Source organism: Macaca thibetana, chromosome 20 (genome assembly GCF_024542745.1).
Source record: "Macaca thibetana thibetana isolate TM-01 chromosome 20, ASM2454274v1, whole genome shotgun sequence".
Classification (NCBI taxonomy): domain Eukaryota; kingdom Metazoa; phylum Chordata; class Mammalia; order Primates; family Cercopithecidae; genus Macaca; species Macaca thibetana.
The window spans coordinates 59,971,119-59,993,118 of NC_065597.1; the positions used below are offsets into that span (position 1 = coordinate 59,971,119).

Below are 22,000 nucleotides of genomic sequence, written 5' to 3' on the forward strand. Positions count from 1 at the left end.
GAGGCAGACAGGTTTGGGACGCAGCTTGGCAAGGTGAATGGGATTTGCTGAAGGGTGGCTGTCAGGGTGCAGGGAAGAATTCTCATCTGTCCCTGTCTTCATCTCTCTTTTTCCCTCTGATCCCAGGAAGAGCAAATGAGGCAGAAGGACTTGCGGGCACGGCTCACCAGCTCCATCCTCAGGAACTCGAAGACCATCAAGTTCCACGGCTGGGAGGGAGCCTTTCTGGACAGAGTCCTGGGCATCCGAGGCCAGGAGCTGGGTGCCTTGCGGACCTCCGGCCTCCTCTTCTCTGTGTCGCTGGTGTCCTTCCAAGTGTCTACATTTCTGGTGACGTCACTCTAGTCTCTATGCTGGGCAGCACTGGGGAAGGAGTGCGGGGGTGGGGCAGGGTGAGGTAGATGGAGCTCCCCAGATCCTACCACCCTGACCGTCAAAACCCACTCATTCTGGATCCTGTTCTCTCAGGGTGTCTGCTGTCTTCTGCAAGAACGAATTAATCACATTATTCTAGCAAAGGTGGCAGCGGCTGATAAAGTCTGCTGAACTCTCAGAGAGAATTCCAGGCTTCTACCGATGTGGGGAAGAGGGTGCAGGAGGGGCGGCAGAGTTAGAATCCTGGGTCTGAGTGTCTTCCCTGATGCTGGCCAGCAGATGTCCATAGCCACCCTGTCACTGGACGTGATCCTTGTCCTGCCATTCTGTAATTTATTTCAGATTGCTGTCAGAACAACCTTCCTAAACCACAACTTTAAAAATTTTGATACATAGGCTAGGCACGGTGGCTCATGCCTGTCATCCCAATACTTTGGGAGGCCGAGGTGGGTAGATCACCAGAGGTCAGGAGTTCGAGACCAGCCTGGCCAACATGGCGAAACCCTGTCTCTACTAAAAATACAAAAATTAGCCGGTTGTGGTGGTGGGCGCCGGTAATCCCAGCTACCTGGGAGGCTGAGGCAGGAGAATCACTTGAACTCGGGAGGCAGAGGTTGCAGTGAGCCAAGATCATGCCACTGCACTCCAGCCTGGGCCACAGAACAACACTTCATCTCAAAAAAAAAAAAAAAAAAGGACCACAAATGGCACCGACACTTAGAGCCCTCAAGTGCTGCTCCTGCTGCAACTATAGAGTCATCTTCCAAGGGACTCTAGAATCACAAGTTCCACCATGTCTAGAATAACAACAGTGCTGCCAAGATCAGAATCTCTGCTGTCCCCCAATGCTTGGAACCTAGAGGCATTAGGTTCTCCCCTAGGCTCTAGTGATGCCTAGAGCCACGGGGCTGCACACTCATCGCCTTTAGCAATGCACTGTGTCTTTGGAAAGACCTTGCGTAGCTTATGACTGAGGAGAGGACATGTGTTAGCAGCATTGGGAGTGGGATCTATGGAGGGAAGCACATGGCGGACATGGCAGGTGGGCCACATGGACGCTGCAGGCACCACAGCTTGCCTGGGCTGCCGTATCCATGCTTGCGTGTCTCACTGTGGCCCCACGTGTTCCCCGACCCCGACCCCCCCAGGTCGCACTGGTGGTGTTTGCTGTCCACACTCTGGTGGCCGAGAATGCTATGGATGCAGAGAAAGCCTTTGTGACTCTCACGGTTCTCAACATCCTCAACAAGGCCCAGGCATTCCTGCCCTTCTCCATCCACTCCCTCGTCCAGGTAAGGTGGGTGCAGGGGCTGGAGCCATCCTGGGAGAGTGCGTGGGCTACACCTGGCTCCAGCTTCTTTACGCCTGCCATTTGCAGAGGAGAGGGAAGACAGAGTGGGAGGGAGACGGAGGGTGTGGAGCTGGAAAAGAGGCAAGTAGGGGCAAGAACAGAGGTAAATAAATAAATAACTACTTATTTATTTATTTAGGATGGAGTCTCACTCTATCACCCAGGCTGGAGTGCAGTGGCATGATCTCGGCTCACTGCAACCTCCACCTCCCAGGTTCAAGTGATTCTCCTGCCTCAGTCAACCAAGTAGCTGGGACTATAGGTGCATGCCACCATGCCAAGCTAATTTATTTTTTTGTATTTTTAGTAGAGATGAGTTTTCACTATGTTGGCCAGGCTGGTCTTGATCTGCTGACCTCAGGTGATCTGCCCACCTTGGCCTCCCAAAGTGCTGTGATTACAATGAGCCACTGTGCCCAGCCTTATTTATTTATTTGTTAGTTTGTTGAGACAGGGGCACCTGACTCTGTCACCTAGGCTGGAGTACAGTGGTGCGATCTCAGCTCACTGCATTCTCAAACTGCTAGACTCATGTGATCCTTCCACCTCCCAGCCTCCTGAGTAGCTGGGAGTACAGGCATGGGCCACCACATACAGCTCATTTTTTAATTTTTTGTAGAGACGAGTCTTGCTATGTTCCCCAGGTCTTGAACTCCTGGCCTCAAGTGATCCTCCTGCACTTGGCCTCCCAAAGTGCTGGGATTACAGGCATGAGCCCCTGCACCTGACCGAATCTCTGTTTTAACGACTGGTCTCTTTCTTCCCCAAAGATGGGGAGAGCGCCCCTAGGTGGACAACATTTGAAATTGTTCCACATAATGACTTGATAATCTTATTGGAAAAGCCACCATCCTTTTCCCAGATCTTGTCTGCAGAATGGCAGCTGGCTTGTTCCAGTGTCACTGATTAGTAGGAGCGAGGAGGTGGGAGATCGCCACCATCAAGGTCACCACTGGGGTTGCATCGTTTCCCATGAACTAGAAAACTTTGTCCTCACATCTCCTGTGCACAGAGCTTATGTGCAGAGAGCTTGGTAGACAGGAAACTGTTGCCACACATCTTGAGACACCAACACCCAAAGTCCGAGTTCTTTGCTCTTCTTGCTGGTTGACCTGGGGCTTTGGTTTTCCTAGGCCCGGGTGTCCTTTGACCGCCTGGTCACCTTCCTCTGCCTGGAAGAAGTTGACCCTGGCGCCGTGGACTCAAGTTCCTCTGGAAGCTGTGAGCGCTGGGTCTGGCAGGAGGGGTGTGGGAGGGATGGGGGATGTGGGGACTGCCCCAGCCCATAATGGCAAGCCAGCATCAGCATGGGGGGAGATGGGGGCTGCACGCAATGGATGGCACGTGCAGATCACGCCATCTGCGTGTCACTTGGAAACAGGCACCGTGCTTCTGTTCTTTCTGCTAGCCGTTCAGCGACCACTCATCGAGCACCCACTTCGTGCCATCCTGGGTGTACAACAGGGAACACTCTAACACAGTGGTCCCCAAGCTTTTTGGCACCAGGGACTGGTTTTGTGGAAGACAGTTTTTCCATGGACCAGGGTGAGGCGTGTGGTTTGGGGATGATTCAAACACATTCCAATTGTACACTTTATTATTATTACATTATAATATAAAATGAAATAATTATACAACTCACCATAATGTAGAATCAGTGGGAGCCCTGAGCTTGTTTTCCTGCAACCAGATGGCCCCATCTGGAGGTGATGTGAGACTGCGAGAGATCATCAGGCATTAGATTCTCATAAGGAACACGCAACCCACATTCCTCGCATGCACAGTTCGCAAGTGTTCATGCTCTTATGAGAAGCTATTGCTGCTGCTGATTCGGCAGGAGGCGGAGCTCAAGCGGTGATGGGAGTGATGGGGCGTGGCTGTAAACACAGATGACACTCTGCTCACCTGCCCTGCACTCACCTCCTGCTGTATGGTCCAGTTCCTAAGAGGCCGCAGACTGGTACCAGTCTGTGGCTGGGGGTTGGGGACTCCTGCTGTAACAGACCAGGTCCGTGTCCTCATGCAGAAAGTCCAAGGTGATAAGCATGGCAACATTCTGATCAAGCTAGAAAATAGCAACATTTCAAGCACCATTGCACGATGAGACTCACCAAGCTCAAGTTACCCGGGCTTCCCCCTCCACCCCATCCTTTTGTTACCCCATTGGCCAAGCCACCCTCCCCCTTGTACTGAAAAACCTGGGCAAACTGTGTACCTGGAAAACACCCACACAGTGGTTAGAAGCCTAGCCTGTGGCATTGAACTGCCCAGGTCCAAATCCCAGCCCCAGCACTGACTAGCTGGGTGATCCTGACAAGTAGATCGTCTCTCTGAGCCTCAGTGTTCCCATCTCCAAAATGGGCATGTTAATCATCGTAGCAGCTAATTGTGAGGATGGATTTAATTGATCTGGGCTAAGCCATGAGAGCTTTGATTTTTAGAAAATCTTTCAGGCGATTCTAACTATGTGTTAAGGATCAAGAACCACTAATCTAATTACACTTGTTGTCACAGTGAAATCATAATAATAATAATAATTTTTTTTTTTGAGACGGAGTCTCGCTCTGTCATCCAGGCTGGAGTGCAGTGGCGCAATCTCAGCTCACTGCAACCTCCGCCTCCCGGGTTCAAGTGATTCTCCTGCCTCAGCCTCTCAAGTAGCTGTGATTACAGGTGCCCACCACCACGCCTGGCTAATTTTTGTATTTTTTGCTAGAGACAGGGTTTTGCCATGTTGGCCAAGCTGGTCTTGAACTCCTGACCTCAAGTGATCCCCCCAACCTCTGCTTCCCAAAGTGCTGGGATTACAGGCATGAGATACTGTGCCGGCCACAGTGAAATTGATAACACCCCCTTCACTCTGGGAAGGCTGGGGTTCCATGATAATTTATGTCAGAAGTCCACTAACTTTTTCCATCAATGACCAGATTGTGCATATTTTAGGCTTGGGGGCCACACAGTCTCTGTCACAACTGCTCAAAGCATGCAATATAGAAATGAATGGATATGGCTGTGTTCCAATAAAACTTTATTCATAAGAATAGGCAGCAGGCAGGATTTGGTCTCTGGGCCATGGTTTGCCTCCCCCTGGATTATGCAGCCATGGGACACGGAGAGAACAAGGACCCTGCAGGGTCACACACAAGCCAGTGAGTCGCAGGAAAATTTCTTCCTGCAGCCTCTGCCCCTGGCAGGGGTAGTGCCCGGGGGCCTCTCCGACGCAGAGGCCAGCCAGGTCAGGGGTCTCCTGTAACTGGCCTCTTGTTCCCCACAGCTGCCGGGAAGGATTGCATCACCATACGCAATGCCACCTTCACCTGGTCCCAGGAGAGCCCTGCCTGCCTCCACAGGTACAGAACGACACCCGTGGTAACCGGCCTCATGATTTCAGGGAGAAGATGCGTGGGGCTCCTGCCGCCTCCCACCTGAGAAGTGGTGCAGGTTTCCAGCCTGGGACTGGAGGGTGGGTTAGGCTGGGCTGGGGCTCTGCCAGGGAGGTTCCCAGGATGCACCTATACCTCCTGCAGGTGGGGACCTGCACAGCATAGACCAGTATCTCCTGCAGATGGGGACCAGTGCATCTGAATCTCCCCTATCACAGGGAGACACCCCTCTGCTCCCAGGCTGACCAAGACGATGCCACGCGAGGGCTGGCCAAGAAGAGCCCCAAGGTTCAGCCCCATCAACTGTGCTCACTTCTGTGCCCACTTCTGTGCCTTCTATATCAGTCCGAGGCCATGATCACCTACAGCCCCCAACTCTATGGCTTGGTCTGTGTGGCTAAAAGTCTCAGCCAGCCCTGAAACTCCCTGAGAAGGAAGGAATATGCCCTGGGCAGTGTTCGTATTGGTTGTCATTCACTCCCTTCATCGACAGAGTGCTACCTATCAGCCGCGCTCTGTTCTAGGTATTGGGGATAGGGTGAAGGAAACAGACAAGGGCCCTGCTCTCTTGGGGTGACATGCTGATAGAGGTGAGGCCCAAACAGGAAGCCAGAGCAAGGGGACAGAGCACGATGGCACGTCTGGTGAGGGAAGGCTTGGCATTCAAGCCGAGATCATAAGGAAGGAGTGTCTGGGAAAAGAGCTTTTTTTTTTTTTTTTTTTTTTTGAAACAGAGTCTTGCTCTGTCACGCAGGCTGGAGTGCAATGGCATGATCTCGGCTCACTGCAACCTCCACCTTCCAGGTTCAAGCAATTCTCCTGCCTCAGCCTCCCGAGTAGCTGGGATTACAGGCGCATGCTACCACACCCAGCTAATTTTTGTATTTTTAGTAGAGATGGGTTTTACCATGTTGGTCAGGCTGGTCTCCAACTCCTGACCTCAAGTGATCCACCTGCCTCAGTTCCCAAAGGACTAGGATTACAAGCATGAGCCACCGTGCCCGGCCTGGGAGAAGAGCCTTCTAGGTGGAGGGAATGGCGTTTGCAAAGGTCCTGGGGCAGGAGTGTGCCTGGACCTGGGTTTCTCAACCTCAGCACGGTTGATACTTTGGGCTGAAACTTCTTTGTTGGGGGCTGTCCTGTGCATTGTGGGATGTTTAGCAGACCCCCAGTCTCTACCCACTAGATGCCAGCAGCACCCCCTACCAGTTGTGACATCCAAAAATATCTCTAGATCTTGCCAAATGACTCCTGAGGGATGCAGTCACCCCCAGGTGAGAACCACTGACCTATTGTATTCAAGAAACAGCAAGGAGGTCAGCATGGTCTCGGCCGAGCAGCTGAGGCACAGAGCGGCAGGAGGTGGGAGACGTCGTTCATGATCGTCAGGACTTTGGCTTTGACCCTCAGTGAAATCGTCAGGACTTTGGCTTTGACCCTCAGTGAAATCGTCAGGACTTTGGCTTTGACCCTCAGTGAAATGGGAGTGCCGGCGGGTTTAGCTGGGAAGTGTCATGATCTGACTTGGGTTTTAACAGGTCCCTCTGGTCACTGGGTGGAGGATGGGCTGCGGACACGGACAGGAGTAGGGTGGGACCAAGAGCAAGGGGAGGGAGGGAGGAAAGAGCCTATTTATTACAAGAGCCAAAGCAGGAGGCCAGGCTGGTGAAACCCTCAGGCTATAGTCAATTCTGTGTGTGTTTGAATGTGGGTTGACATGCAGGCGTGTGTGTGCATGGTGTGGATGTGTGCACACCTGTATGCGTGTGAGTATGGATTGATTGGGTATGTGCATAGACTTGTGTGTGTGTGGGGGGGGGGGATGTGTGCCCACATTGTGTGTGTTGCTGTGCACGCTAGCATGCTTGTGTGAGTGTGCAAATGTGCATGCATGTGTGCACGCTTTGTGTGCATGTGTGCATGTGTACATGCAGAGATAGCTAGACAAGGACTGGGAAAAGGAACCGTCCCCACAGGTCCTCTTGGAGACTCCCAGAGCAGGAAGGCGCAGCTCCATCTGGGGCTCATCCTTCCTCACAGAGGCGGGTCGAACCCTAACCAAGGTCATGTCATGTCTCCCCTCTTGTGTGGCCAGAATAAACCTCACCGTGCCCCAGGGCTGTCTGCTGGCTGTTGTCGGTCCAGTGGGGGCAGGGAAGTCCTCCCTGCTGTCCGCCCTCCTTGGGGAGCTGTCAAAGGTAGACGGATTCATGAGCATCAAGGTGAGGCCACCCCCCACCCGTCTGCTAGGATGTCCCCGTCCTGAAAGTCCCCCTTCCTCGCTGCCTTCCCATCCCTCCCCATTCCAGCCAAGCTCACTTTCACCGATTCTCTCCACGTCCCACCCACCACCAAGAGCCCAGCTCCCGCTGCTCCTCAAAAACCTATCCCATCTCTGTCCCCATCATCCTCCTGTGACCAAAGTAAGTTGTGTTTTAGGGTGCTGTGGCCTACGTGCCCCAGGAGGCCTGGGTGCAGAACACCTCCGTGGTCCAGAACGTGTGCTTCGGGCAGGAGCTGGAGCCAGCCTGGCTGGAGAGAGTCCTAGAGGCCTGCGCCCTGCGGCCGGATGTGGACAGCTTCCCTGAGGGCGTGCACACTTCAATTGGGGAGCAGGTGAGTGTTTCGGGGTCTTTTTGTGACAGGGAAACATTGCAGTTGGGGGTCATTTGGGTTCCTGACTCCTCGTGGGCAGTATGATGGAGAAATGGGGGGAGCGGTCAGGGAAGTGGGGGAGAAAAAGGGCTCAGCTCAGGATCAAGCACATGGTAGGTGCTCAATACATAATCATGAATCGATAAGTAGAAATAGACACAAAGAGAGAGGCAGGGCATTGTGCCAGGGATTGGTGGTGAGGGGCTCTCTGACAGCTGAGAGGGAGAAGACCTAGACTCCTGTCTTACTCGGCCCTGCCTTGCTGGGTGACGTTGGTCTAATTGCTTCACCTCTCTGGGCCTCACCAAAGGGCCTGGAGAGAGAAGTCCAAGAAACAGGATATATGCATCTGGAGCTATGGATTGGGCAGGGGTTGGCAAACTGTGACCCCAGCCAAATCCAGCCCACCACTTGTGGTGTTTTGTCTTGTTTTGTTTTGGAGATGGAGTCTCGCTCTGTTGCGCAGGCTAGAGTGCCGTGCCGCAATCTCGGCTCACTGCAACTCCACCTCCACGTTCAAGCAATTCTCGCACCTCAGCCTACTGAGTAGCTGGGATTATAGGCGCATGCCGCCACACCTGGCTAATTTTTGTATCTGTAGTAGAGACAGGGTTTCACCATGTTGGCCAGACAGGTCTCGAACTCCGGACTTCAGGTGATCTCCCCATTTACCTCACAGTCAAAGACCAAGTCGTGATTATCTCTAGTGAGGTCCCTGTGACCTGGCTCTGGTATCCATTAGCCCCATCTTCCATCATCATCTCCCAGCTTTACTCCAGCCACCTGAGTCTCTGTGATATTTCCTGACCCCAGGGCCTTTGCACCTGCTGTTCCCTCTGCTGGAAAGCTCTTCCCAGGCGTCCCCAGGGTTCATCCCTCTGTTCTATCACCTTCACAGAGAGGCCTTTTCTGACCACCTTATCTACCACCACAGCAACCCTGCTAATGCTAGTGTACCCTACACCTGCACCTGCTTTTTCCTTTTTTTTTTTTTTTTTTTCCCTGAGTTGGAGTCTCACTCTGTTGCCCAGGCTGGAGTGCAGTGGCGCAATCTCAGTTCACTGCAACCTCCACCTCCTGAGTTCAAGCAATCCTCTCACCTCAGCCTCATGAGTAGCTAGGATTACAAGCATGTGCCACCATGCCTGGCTAATTTTTTTTTTTTTTTTTTTTTTGTACTTTTAGTAGAGATAGGGTTTCACCATGTTGGCCAGGCTGGTCTCGAACTCCTAACCTCAAGGGATCCACCCACCTCAGCCTCCCAAAGTGATGGGATTACAGGCATGAGCCACCACACCTGGCTCCACATGCTTTAGTATTTATTCCTCATAGCACTTTCTACCTGATGTTATTTGTTTAGGAATTGCCTGTCTCTCTCCCCTTCATTAGAGTGATGGATCCATTAAGAGAGCAACAACTTTATTTTGCTCATTGCTGTTTCCCCAGAACCTAGAACCCTACCAGGTATATGATAAGCAGGCAGTAGTTATTAGTGGAATGAATGAATGTAAGAATGAATGAATGGCTGGGTGCAGTGGCTTACGCCTGTAATCCCAGCACTTTGGGAGGCCAAGGCGGGTGGATTGCTTGAGGTCAGGAGTTCGAGACCAGCCTGGCCAATATGGTGAAACCCTGTCTCTACTAAAAGTACAAAAATTAGCCAGGCATGGTGGCACACCTATAATCTCAGCTACTTGGGAGGCTGAGGTAGGAGAATCACTTGAACCCAGGAGGTGGAAGTTGCAGTGAGCCGAGGTCAAGCCATTGCACTCCAGCCTGGGCGACAGAGTGGAACTCCGTCTCAAAAATAAATAAAAATAATTTTAAAAAGAATGAATGAAGACAAGAAGGCCTAGATAGAATGAATAAGTTATAGTAATCAATAGTGCACATGGGAAATTATAGTTAATGATCATTTATTTGTGTATTTCAAGATAGCGGAAGAGAAGGATTGTTGTGTTCACAATACAGAAGATAAATATTTGAGGTGATGACTATTTCAGTTACCCTGATTTGACCATTACATATTGCCTACAGCAGGGGTCCCCAATCCCCCTGGCCATGGATCAGCACCAGTCTGTGGCCTGTTAGGAACTGGGCAGGCAGCACAGCAGGAGGTGGACAGAGGGCAGGCGAGTGAGGTTTCATCTGTATTTACAGCCACTCCTTTTTGTTCGCATCACCGCCTGAGCTCTGCCTCCTGTTAGATCAGTGGCAACATGAGATTCTCACAGGAGCGCAAACCCTACTGTAACCTGCACGTGTGAGGGATCTAGGCTGCGTGCTCCTTATGAGAATCTAATGCCTGATGATCCATCACTACCTCCCATCTCCCCCAGAAGGGACCGTCTAGTTTCAGGAAAATAAGCTCAGGGCTCCCACTGATTCTACATGATGGTGAGTTGTGTATTTCATTATACATTACAATGTAATAATAATACAAGTAGGCTGGGCGCACTGGCTCACGCCTGTAATCCCAGCACTTTGGGAGGCTGAGGCGTAGTGGATCACCTGAGATCAGGAGTTCGAGACCAGCCTGGCCAACATGGTGAAATCCCATCCCTACTAAAAATACAGAAACCAGCCAGGCATGGTGGTGGGTACCTGTAATTCCAGCTACTCAGGAGGCTGAGGCAGGAGAATCGCTTGAACCCAGGAGGCAGAGGTTGCAGTGAGCCAAGATCACACCATTGCACTCCAGCCTGCGTGACAAGAGCGAAACTCTATCTTGAAAATAATAATAGTAATAGTAATAATAATAATAATAGAAGTAAAGTGCGCAGTAAATGTAATGTGCTTGAATCACCCTGAAACCATCCCCCGGACCATACCCCTGCCCCCAGGTCCATGGAAAAATTATCTTCTGCAAAACCGGTCCCTGGTGCCAAAAAGGGTGGGGACCACTGCCCTACAGGTATCAAAATATCACTTGTGCCCCTCAAAGAGTTTCAACTATTATATATCAATAAAAGCTAAAATAAAACAATTAAAATTTAAAATAAAAAAGTAGGACGGAAAAGCTACCACTGGATGAGGGAATAGGGAAATGAATGGTGTCCTCAGTGAAGGTGGTCTCAATGGAGATGGGGAAACAGAAGTTGGACTCAAAGGGATACAGGGAGTGAGAAGGAGGAGACAGAGTGGATTGGGAAGTGTGGGTAGCTCCTCCAGGAAACATGCCGGGGAAGGGGAGAAGTGAGGTCGGGTAAGGATGGAGGCATTGTCGGCTTGAGAGTGAGTGCCTTTGATGCTGGGCGTGTCCCCAGGTAACAGGCATGTCGAGCTGCATCTCACTCTGATGGGCAGGTGTGCCCTGACCTGCGCCAGCCTGGGCACCCCAGTTTCACCCTGTAGATGCAGACTCAGGCCACTGTTCTTTTTGTGGCCACAGGGCATGAATCTCTCTGGAGGCCAGAAGCAGCGGCTGAGCCTGGCCCGGGCTGTGTACAGAAAGGCAGCTGTGTACCTGCTGGATGACCCCCTGGCAGCCCTGGATGCCCACGTTGGCCAGCATGTCTTCAACCAGGTCATCGGACCTGGTGGGCTACTCCAGGGAACAGTAAGTTTGGGAACATGTGTCAGAGGGCACAAGGCAAAGGCAGAGGAAGCCCTTAGCATCCAGTCCTAACCCAAATTTATCTCACCTCCCCCTTCCACTTGAGTCCAATTTTCCTCTTTGTATTGGTCAGCTTTTGCTGTGATAATGCTGTGTAACAAACAACCCCCAGATCCCAGCAGCTTACAACAGCAGGGGTTTTTTCCTCATGGATCTGTGGTTTAACTACTACAGCTTTGCCTTGGATGACTGGCCACGGTCAGATGGACTCCCTGTCTTCTTGTTTTGAGACACAGGCTAAAGGGGTCCCCTCTGTTTCTCTGTTTGGACATGCTGTTCATAAGAAAGGTGGCAGGAGCACAAGAAGGGGAGCTGTCCCCACTCTGAGTCTGGGGACAACACCCCCACCCCAACCCCCAGCTCAGAAGGCTGGCCAAGCACATATGTGTAATTTTCTTCCTTCCTTCCTTTCTTTCTTTCTTCCTTCCTTCCTTCCTTCCTCTTTCTCTCTTTCTCTTTCTTTCTTTCTTTCTTCTCTCTCTCTCTCTCTCTCTCTCTCTGTCTCTCTCTCCATCTCCTCTCCTCTCCTCTCCTTTCCTTTCCTTTCCTTTCCCTCCTTTCTCAACAGAGTCTTGCTCTGTCACCCAGGAGGGAGTGCAGTGGTCCAATCTCGCCTCACTGCAACCTCCACCTCCCAGGTTCAAGTGCTTCTCTTGCCTCAGCCTCCAAAGTAGCTGGGAATACAGGTGTGCACCACCATACCTAGCTAATTTTTGTATTTTTAGTAGAGACAGGGCTTAGGCATATCAGCCAGGCTGGTCTCGAACTCCTGGCCTAAAGTGATCCACCTGCTTTGGCTTCCCAAAGTGTCGGGATTACAGGCATGAGCCACTGTGCCCAGCCACATGTGTGTAACTTCTACCCCTTCCCTGCCCAGACACGGATTCTCGTGACCCACGCACTCCACATCCTGCCCCAGGCTGACTGGATCGTGGTGCTGGCAGATGGGGCCATCGCAGAGATGGGTTCCTACCAGGAGCTTCTGCAGAGGAAGGGGGCCCTCATGGGTCTTCTGGATCAAGCCAGACAGCCAGGAGATACAGGAGAAGGAGGTACTAGGTGGGCTTTGCTGATTCTCCATGCCTGGCTCCCGCCATCCTTGGGGAAAAAGGCTCAAAGGTTCCTACTGGCATGAATGGAGTGCTCTGGTCATACTCTCCCTGCAGGCCTAGGCCTGGAAGCAGACAGCTCTCCCAGTAGGTCACCTCTCTCCAGGAATAGCCAATAACACCATCTATGAGCCGGGGGGTGTGCTAAGTACTTATGTGAAAATACACTATTTCATTTGATGCTCACAGTACCCCCAGAGGCATGTGAAGTTATTGCTGTCATTTTACAGATGAGCCAACTGAGGCAAAGAGAGTGAAATCACTTGCCCAAGGTCACAAGATTAGAACTTGAATGTGTCCAACTCTGGAGTCTATGCTTGCAGTTGCTATGGAGACAGCCCAAGAAGGACTTTGATGCCTAGAAAGCTACACCATGTTAGCCAGAGTTTCTAATAATCCAAAGAACACAGAATGTGCTGGATACATGACAAGTTTCTGGAAGTAAAGTTGTCATGCCAAGCTCACCCGCAATGACTGAAAAGTAGCAACTAACAGCACATCACATACATTAGCTCATTTAATCAACATAATGCCCCTGTGAGGCTGGTACTAGAATCATTTCCATTTCACAGATGAGGAAACTGAGGCCCAGAAGTTAAGGAACTAGTCCCAGGTTACATGGCTTATAAGTGGCAGCACTGGGATTTGAACCCAAGCAACTTGATTCCAGAGAATGTGTTTTTTAATCATTACACTTTATACTATCCCTTCATGACAAAGCAAGGACTCACACCCAGGTCTCCCTCAATCCCAGGCTTTGCTTCTTCTGAGAACATCTGCTTAGCACTGGCCCACCCTGGTAAAAACCTTAAGTGTTGATTCACAGTGTCACAGTCCTGAAGCTCAAAGATAGAACTTGCCTGTTTGTATTGGTTAGCTTTTGCTGTGATCATGCTGTGTAACAAATAGCCCCCAAATCTCATCAGCTTACAGTAGCAGTTATTTCTTGCTTACAGGTCTGTGGTTAAACTACTACAGATCTGCTTTCAGTGACTGGCCACACCTGGGGGATAGTGGTGGGGAGGTGTCCTTCCTAGGGGAGATGGTACCTGAGGGTAGGTGAGAGCCAGAAAAGAACATTCCAGACACAAGGAACTGCTTGAGCAAAGCTGTTGGGAGAAACAGAGATAACGTGACTTTGTATGGTGTTAAATGCTGTTTTTCCAACCTCAAGTTCATAGCAGGTGCTCAGTTATATTCACTGATTGAAGAAACGAATGTGAGTGAATGCCTGAAGGATGTTCCTGGAAGAACTCAGGTGGGGTGTTGAGAGAGGTTGCTGGAGAGGTGGCAGGAGCCAGATCAGGGGAAATGGATGGTCAGAGCAGTTAAGGCCACATAGTCAGTGGGTATCAAAGTGGGTGTCTGGGCCATGTTGTGTGACAGGACTCTCTTGACCTTGCAGAAACAGAACCTGGGACCAGCACCAAGGACCCCAGAGGCTCCTCTGCAGGCAGGAGGCCCGAGCTTAGACCCGAGAGGTGAGTCCGCCATGGTGCCACACTCAGAAGGGCACAGGCTGAAGCTGAAGTAGTAGCTGAAGGAACCACCCGCATCTCAGGCAGTTAGGGGGACAACAAAAACCATTATGGATACAGAACCAGCTGAAGTCCCCCCATGGTGCCCTGCTGAGGGATAAGTTACCAGAATTGGTCCAGTTAGCCAAGATGATTAGGTCCCCAGAGGGCCAGTTCATGGAATGAACAATGTGCCTTCCAGTGTGATGGGTGTCTTCAAGTGGGCCGAGGCCAGCTTGCTGGAGTTGTCGCAGTGCTGCAATAGGGCAGGACTGGTTCCTCCCCATAGCTGTAAACCACCATGCCAGGCCCGGTCACCTATGCTTTGACAGGTTGGCTATGCACAGGGTTTGGGTCTGTATGCGCAGCATCACTTGACGCTGGCCAGAACACGTGGGCAAGGGGCCAGGAGGAGGCCTGTGGTCCCCTCTTCTCTCAGCTCCCTCCAGCCGGGACACAGCTGGGCTCATTGTGGGGCTGTCTGCAGCAGAAGGACCTGCTGCCTGATACTCTCTCCTCTTAATGAGAGGGGTCTTGGGAAGCAGAACAACAGGCCACTGGTACCAGGTGGCCCGAGCTTAAGTGCCTGCTATACAGGGGTGGAGGGCGGCAGCGATCTTGAGGGGCCTCCGTCCCTGGGGACCACAGGGGCTGATCCCCATCCCAGCTAGCCACCCTAAAGGCACTTCTCAGCCACACGCACACTGAGCAATCTCACCATCTTCACAGCGCACAAGAGTCTGAAGTAAGATCAGATGGATAGCTAGTCACGTTAAAAGAAAACCAGTAGACACACTAAGGCTGGGCAAGGTGGCTCACACCTGTAAATCCCAGCACTTTGGGAGGCCAAAGTGGGTGGATCACTTGAGGTCAGAAGTTCGAGATCACCCTGGCCAACACGCTGAAACCCCATCTCTACTAAAAATAAAAAATTTTTAAAAATTTAAAAATTTTAAAAAAGCTGGTGTGGTGGCATGTGCCTGTAATCCCAACTACTTGGGAGGCTGAGGCAGGAGAATCGCTTGAACCCGGGAGGTGGAGGTTGCAGTGCGCCGAGATTGTGCCAAATTAACCTCTAGCAAATTTAATGTGTCTGAGGCTTTTTGTTTTTTGGGGTTGTTTTTTGAGATGGAACCTTGCTCTGTCGCCCAGGCTGGAGTGCAATGGTACGATCTCGGCTCACTGCAATCCCCGCCTCCCGGGTTCAAATGATTCCTATGCCTCAGCCTCTTGAGCAGCTGGGATTACAGGCACATGCCACCAGGCCCAGCTAACTTTTGTATTTTTAGTAGAGACAGAGTTTTGCCGTGTTGTCCAGGCTGGTCTCAAACTCCTGACCTCAGGTGTTCTGCCTGCCTCAGCCTCCCAAAGTGCTGGGATTACAGGCGTGAGCCACTGCACCTGGCTGAAAGAGGTTAATTGAGCAAACAATGATCTGCACATCGAGCAGCCTCTGAACCAGAATATGTCCAGAGAGGCTCTGGAACAGCCACAGGGTCAAAGATTAATGCACAGAAAAAGGAAAGTGAAGGACAGAAAACGGAAGTGAGGTACAGAAACAGCCAGATTGGTTACAGCTCAGCGTCTGCTTTATTTGAACATGGTTTGCACCGTTGGCTGCCTTTGATTGGCTGAAACTCAGTGATTGACACAGGAGTAGGTTGCAGTCTGTTTGAGTCCAGTTAGGTTACAGTTCACTATGTACAGGAAAACCTTTAGGCCAAAGTTAAAATATGTAAGGAGGCAGCTTTGCGCTAAACTTAATTTAATAGTAGGTAGGTAGACATGTATATGTAGATATACATATATGTAGATGAATGGATCAATGGATGGATGGATAGATAATATTCCTATTTTTACAGCTAAGGAAACTGAGGTGCAGAGGTTAAGTCAGCCCACTTAACCAGAGATAAAACATTCAAAAAGTCTTTAGCATCTAATTGTTCATAATTTATATTCTGCCAGTTGGACTGACAAATCTGATGGTAAACAGTAGGAGCAAAACAATTGCACCAAAGCTTAAGCCAAAATAAAAATTCTGAGAACAGGCTGGGCATGGCAGCTCATGCCTGTAATCCCAGCACTTTGGGAGGCTGAGGCGGGCAGATTGCTTGAGCTCAGGAGTTTGAGACCAACCTGGGCAATGTAGCAAGACCCTGTCTCAAAAAAAAAACAAAAAAGAAAGAAAAGAAAATTCTGAGAACGGAGTTCCAATGGTGGGCAAGTTAAGTTCATCCTGTGAACTGGCATCAGAAGAACGGGCTTGCTTGACCCTGGGATAATAGATGGCATTTAGCTGGGTACCACACAGACAGAAGGGAAGTGTGATATCTGGCCAGTATTTTGTTAGATAAATGAATGAATGAATGAATGAATGAGTAGAGAGTGTATCCAGAGCTCAGTGGCTGTCAGTGGGCCTGAGGGTTGGGCACATACACCCCGCCATTGGGAGAGACACTGACTTTGTCTTCATTTCCTCTAAATGACAGGTCCATCAAGTCAGTCCCTGAGAAGGACCATACCACTTCAGAAGCCCAGACGGAGCTTCCTCTAGATGACCCTGACAGGGCAGGATGGCCAACAGGAAAGGACAGCACGCAATATGGCAGGGTAACCACCAGCTTCACCTACCCCTCCCCACCCGCTGCTGCCACCTCTGGGGACCCAAGTCCTCCCAACAAATGTAGCACTTGCAGTGGGGCGGCAGTCATACTCACCTTTCTTGAGCACCTACTATGTGCCAGTAGCATACTAGACCTTCATTTTTTTTTTTTTTTTTTTTTTTTTTTTTTTTTTTTTTTTTTTTTTTGAGACGGAGTCTTTGCTCTGTCACCCAGGCTGGGGTGCAGTGGCGCGAACTCGGCTCACTACAAGCTCCGCCTCCTGGGTTTACGCCATTCTCCAACCTCAGCCTCCCGAGTAGCTGGGACTACAGGCGCCCGCCACCTCGCCCGGCTAGTTTTTTTTTTTGTACTTTTAGTAGAGACGGGGTTTCACCGTGTTAGCCAGGATGGTCTCGATCTCCTGACCTTGTGATCCGCCCGTCTCGGCCTCCCAAAGTGCTGGGATTACAGGCGTGAGCCACCGCGCCCGGCGACCTTCATTTTCTTAATCCTCACAACCGCCCTAAAAAATAGATATGATATGCTGAACTTCCTATATTATGTTCCTTCTTGTCATTCAGTTATCAGATTAAATATCATCTCCAGTCTCCCAGACTAAAAAAAAAAAAAAAAAAAAAAAAAAAAAAAAAAAGGTATGATAGCTCTATTTCAGACATAAAGAAACTGAAGTCTTTTAAAATGTATTTTATTTTGCTTTTGAGAAAGTGGCTCTCTCACGCACCCAGGCTGGACTGCAATGATATAATCACAGCTCACTGCATCCTCGACCTCCTGGGCTCAAGCAATCCTCCTACCTCAGTCTCTCAAGTAGCTGGGACTGCAAGCGTGTGCCACCATGCCCAGCTAGTGTTTGTATTTTTAATAGGGATGGGGTTTTGCTATGTTGCCCAGGTTGGTCTCGAACTCCTGGGCTCAAGTGATCCTCTGGCCTCTGCCTCCCAAAGTGCAGGGGTTACAGGTGTGAGCCACTGTGCCTGGCCAAGAAACTGAAGTCTTAAAGAGGTAAGAGACTTGTCCGTGTTTTCATAGCTAGCCTGGGACTCAACCTGGGACTCAAATCTGGGACTCAAGTCTAGGCCAGTCTGAGTCTGAAGTTTGTACTGTTTCTCCTCTTCTATACTGCTGTGTATCTCCACCCCCCTACTTATCCACCATCATCCACCTAGATGATCATCCACCCACCCACCCATCCATCCCACCCGCTCATTTATCCATCCCATTCATTCACCCACCTACTCATTTATCCATCCTACCCACTCATTCATCCATCCATCCCACCCACTCATTCATCCATACCACCCACTCATTTATCTGTCCATCCCACCCACTCATTTATCTGTCCATCCCATCCACTCACCCACCTACTCATTTATCCATCCCATTCACTTACCCATCCATCTGTCCCACCTAACAATACAACAATTCCCTCACCTATGCATTTGTCTGTTCAGCTGTTCATCCATTCATCGATCTTTCCATCCATTCATCCACTCATTCATTCATACACCTACCTACCTACCCACCCACTCATTTATTCACCCACCTACCCTCTCATCCATCCAGCAAACATGTACACGGTACCCACTGTATGCCAGGCTAAGTCTGGTGGAGATTAGATACTAGTGAAGATAAATGGAGAGCAAATAATTATGCTAATAAGCAAGCTATATCCAATCGCAATAAGTGCTATAAATAAGAATGATTGGGCGCAGTGGCTCATGCCTGTAATCCCAACACTTTTGGAGGCTGAGGCAGGTGGATTGCTTGAGACCAGGAGTTCGAGGCTACAGTGAGCTATGATCATGTCACGGCAATCCAGCCTGGGTGACAGAGTGAGACCCTGCCATGGAGACCAACTGAGGGTCATGGTAGGTATGGATAGGATGCTCTGAGAAGTGCCATTTGAGCTTCCCCGAAGAACATGTGAAGGAACCAGTCATACAAAGGTCAGGAGAAAGAGCACTCCAGGAAAAGGGAGTGGCAGGTACAATGGCTCCGAGGTGGGAAGTAGCTTAGGGTGCCAGAGAAAGGGGTCCCATGAGGCTGGCAGGCAGTGAGTGGGGGCAAGATAAGAAGCTTGGAATTTATTTTGATTTTTATTTTTGAGACGGAGTTTCACTCTTGTCGCCCAGGCAGGAGTGTAATGGTGCAATCTTGGCTCACTGCAACCTCCGTCTCCCAGGTTCAAGTGATTCTCCTGCAGCTTCCCAAGTATCTGGGATTACAGGCGCCCGCCACCACAACTGGCTAATTTTTGTATTTTTAGTAGAGACAGGGTTTCACCATGTTGGTCCAGGCTGGTCTCAAATTCCTGAGCTCAGGTGACCCACCCACCTTGGCCTCCCAAAGTGCTTACAGGTATGAGCCACCTCGCCTGGCTGGAATTTCTTCTGAGAGCAAGAGATAGCCATGGACAGGCCAGCAACAAGATATAATTAGATTAATGTTTTCAACAGTGCTGTCTGGCTGCAGCTGTGCAGAGAACTTCAGATTTGTAGGAGCAGGACGTTAAGCCAGTGGCTGACCCGTTCTGTGCCTCAGTTTCCTTATCTGTGAAATTGAGGTTATTATGAGCAGAGACACATGCCTGACCCATGGTGAGTGTTCAGGAAAACCCTTCTGGCTGGGTGTGGAGGCTCACACCTGTAATCCCAGCACTTTGGGAGGCCGAGGAGGGAGGATCGCTTGAGGCCAGGAGTTTGAGACCAGCCTGGGCAACATAGCGAGACTCCATCTCTTTAAAACTATGAACATTAACAAAGCATGGTGGTACAAACCTATAGTCCTGACTACTCGGGAGGCTGAGGCGGGGGGATTACTTAAGCCTGGAGTTCAAGGCTGCAGTGAGACATGATTGCGCCGTTGTACTCCAGCCTGGGTGACATGGGTGACAGAGTGCAAGACCCTGTCCTTAAAAAAATAAGTAAGGAAAATAAAGAAAAACAAAAGAAAAAATATTAATACGAGCTCACTGGGGATTGTGTAGGAGATGGGGGTTCTAAGGCTGGTTGGGGCCTGTCTGTGGGAGGCACGGCGGCAGAACCTGTGAGGTCTGTGTGGCGCTTCCATCTGCCCATGGGCATGTTTTCTGGGAGCCTCGCCTGGCCTTGCCTCAACTCACCCGTCCCGCTGGGGGCTCTCTCTGCCTCCCTCTCCCTCATGTGTGCTACAGGTGAAGGCCACAGTGCACCTGGCCTACCTGCGTGCGGTGGGCACCCCCCTCTGCCTCTATGCACTCTTCCTCTTCCTCTGCCAGCAAGTGGCATCCTTCTGCCGGGGTTACTGGCTGAGCCTGTGGGCGGACGACCCCACAGTGGGTGGGCAGCAGACGCAGGCAGCCCTGCGTGGTGGGATCTTCGGGCTCCTCGGCTGTCTCCAAGGTATGCCTCACCTGCCCTCCTCATCCCCGTCCTCCCAGCTCCCCCGAGGGGTGCTCAGGGCTCCTTTTCCTCACCCCTCCCTGGGTCACCCTGTGCCCCCTGGAACAACTGTGCAAAATGTCTGGGGTCCAGGCAAAGATCTCTGTCCTTCAGATGAGGCTGGAGGGAATGGGGAGGACAGGGCACATCCCTCCTTTTCTGGAAGCTTCAGAACTTCTCCCAGTTCCTCCCCGCTAGCGGATAGCAGCTCCAAGGCCTGCGTGCTGGTGACTTTCAGTGCCTGCCCCCAAACCTCCAGACAGAACCAGACCCTCCCTAACAGATGCATTACCGCTGTCACTCCATCTTCTCCTTATTAAAGATGGAAATACAGCCGGGCGCAGTGGCTCACGCCTGTAATCCCAACACTTTGGGAGGCCGAGGCGGGCGGATCATGAGGTCAGGAGATCGAGATCATCCTGGCTAACACAGTGAAACCCCGTCTCTACTAAAAATACAAAATATTAGTCGGGGGTGGTGGCAGGCACCTGTAGTCCCAGCTACTTGGGAGGCTGAGGCAGGAGAATGGCGTGAACTCAGGAGACGGAGCTTGCAGTGAGCCGTGACCGCGCCACTGTACTCCAGCCTGGGAGACAGAGCGAGACTCCGTCTCAAAAAAATAAAATAAATAAAATAAAATAGATGGAACTACTTCTTGAAATAATTGTAGATTCACATGCAGTTCTAGGAAATAAAGTGGCCAGCTACCTTATACAGTCTGCCCAGTTTCTCCCAGTGGTGATATTTTGCAAAATGATAGTAAAGTATCACACAAAGGATACTGACACCCATCAATCCATGGATCTCATTTGTTTATTTATTTGTTTGTTTATTTCATTTATTTTGAGACAGAGTCTTGCTCTGTCGCCCAGGCTAGAGTGTAGTGCTGCAGTCTCAGCTCACTGCAACCCCCATCTCCCAGGTTCAAGCAGTTCTCCTGCCTCAGCTTCCTGAGTAGCTGGAAGCTGGGATTATAAGTGTGCAGCCTGGTTCATTTTTGTATTTTTGGTAGAGATGGGGTTTCACCATGTTGGCCAACTCCTGACCTCAAATGATCTGCCCGCCTCGGCCTCCCAAAGTGTTGGGATTACAGTTAGGTGTGAGCCCCCGCGCCCGGCCCTATGGGCCTCATTGTGATTTCCCCAGTTTTGATTGCACGTAGGTGTGCGCATGTTTGCCTCTGTGCAGTTGTGTCCCCCATTCAGGCTCTCGCATCCATCACAATGGTTAATGGTTGAGACACTGAACAATCCCCTCACCTCAAGGCACTCTCGTGTTGCCCTTTTGCAACCACACCCACCCTCCTCCTGCCTCGCCCACCCAGTCCCTAACCCCTGGTTCTTCTCCTTTTAATACGTGGCCTGGCTGAAGGGAGGACCAGGAGTGCACACGTGAGTTTGGCTTCTTCTTTAGACACACACACACGTTTATATAGACTGGGTCTGGCTTTGTCACCCAGGCTGGAATGCAGTGGCACGAACCCGGCTCACTGCAACCTCTGCCTCCTGGGCTCAAGCGATCCTCCTACCTCGGCCTCCCGAGTAGCTGAGACTACATGCACATGCCACCATGCCTGGCTAATTTTTGTTTGTTTGTTTTTGATGGAAACAGGGTTTTGCCGTGTTGCCCAGGCTGGTCTCAAACTTCTGGGCTCAGGCAATCCTCTGCCTCAGCCTCCCAAAGTGTTGGGATCACAGGCATGAGCCACCACGCCTGGCCTGGCTTCCTCTTTAAAGGACAGTTGCCTCGTTTCCATGTTGATTCGTCCTCATTCACTGGGTGACCTTGGCCACATCACCCAAATGCTGTGAGCCTGTGCCCTCCTCTGTAAAATGGGGGGCACCAGGCCTGAATTTGAGGACTCTTCTCGTCCTAAGAACCTGTACACCTACTCACCACAAAGGCATGTACAGTGGAATACTCAAGGCGAACGGTTACTTAACCAAGAGGA

The 22,000-nt window shown here is 50.8% G+C and overlaps 2 protein-coding genes across 3 annotated transcripts in view; both read left to right on the forward strand.

The window, feature by feature from the left end:
- The window catches only part of ABCC6 (ATP binding cassette subfamily C member 6), a 74,178-nt gene that overhangs the window by 33,852 nt on the left and 18,326 nt on the right, over positions 1–22,000 (forward strand). For both annotated transcript variants that reach the window (XM_050774062.1, XM_050774063.1), the window contains 11 exons: positions 127–330; positions 1,524–1,667; positions 2,860–2,947; positions 5,001–5,076; positions 7,205–7,331; positions 7,549–7,725; positions 11,156–11,323; positions 12,258–12,432; positions 13,895–13,970; positions 16,496–16,616; positions 19,803–20,010. In XM_050774062.1, coding sequence (XP_050630019.1) covers positions 127–330; positions 1,524–1,667; positions 2,860–2,947; positions 5,001–5,076; positions 7,205–7,331; positions 7,549–7,725; positions 11,156–11,323; positions 12,258–12,432; positions 13,895–13,970; positions 16,496–16,616; positions 19,803–20,010 — 1,564 coding nt within the window. The remainder of the gene's footprint in view (positions 1–126; positions 331–1,523; positions 1,668–2,859; positions 2,948–5,000; positions 5,077–7,204; positions 7,332–7,548; positions 7,726–11,155; positions 11,324–12,257; positions 12,433–13,894; positions 13,971–16,495; positions 16,617–19,802; positions 20,011–22,000) is intronic.
- CEP20 (centrosomal protein 20) overlaps positions 1–22,000 on the forward strand; it is a 345,441-nt gene that overhangs the window by 23,671 nt on the left and 299,770 nt on the right. The gene's annotated exons all lie outside the window — the stretch shown is intronic.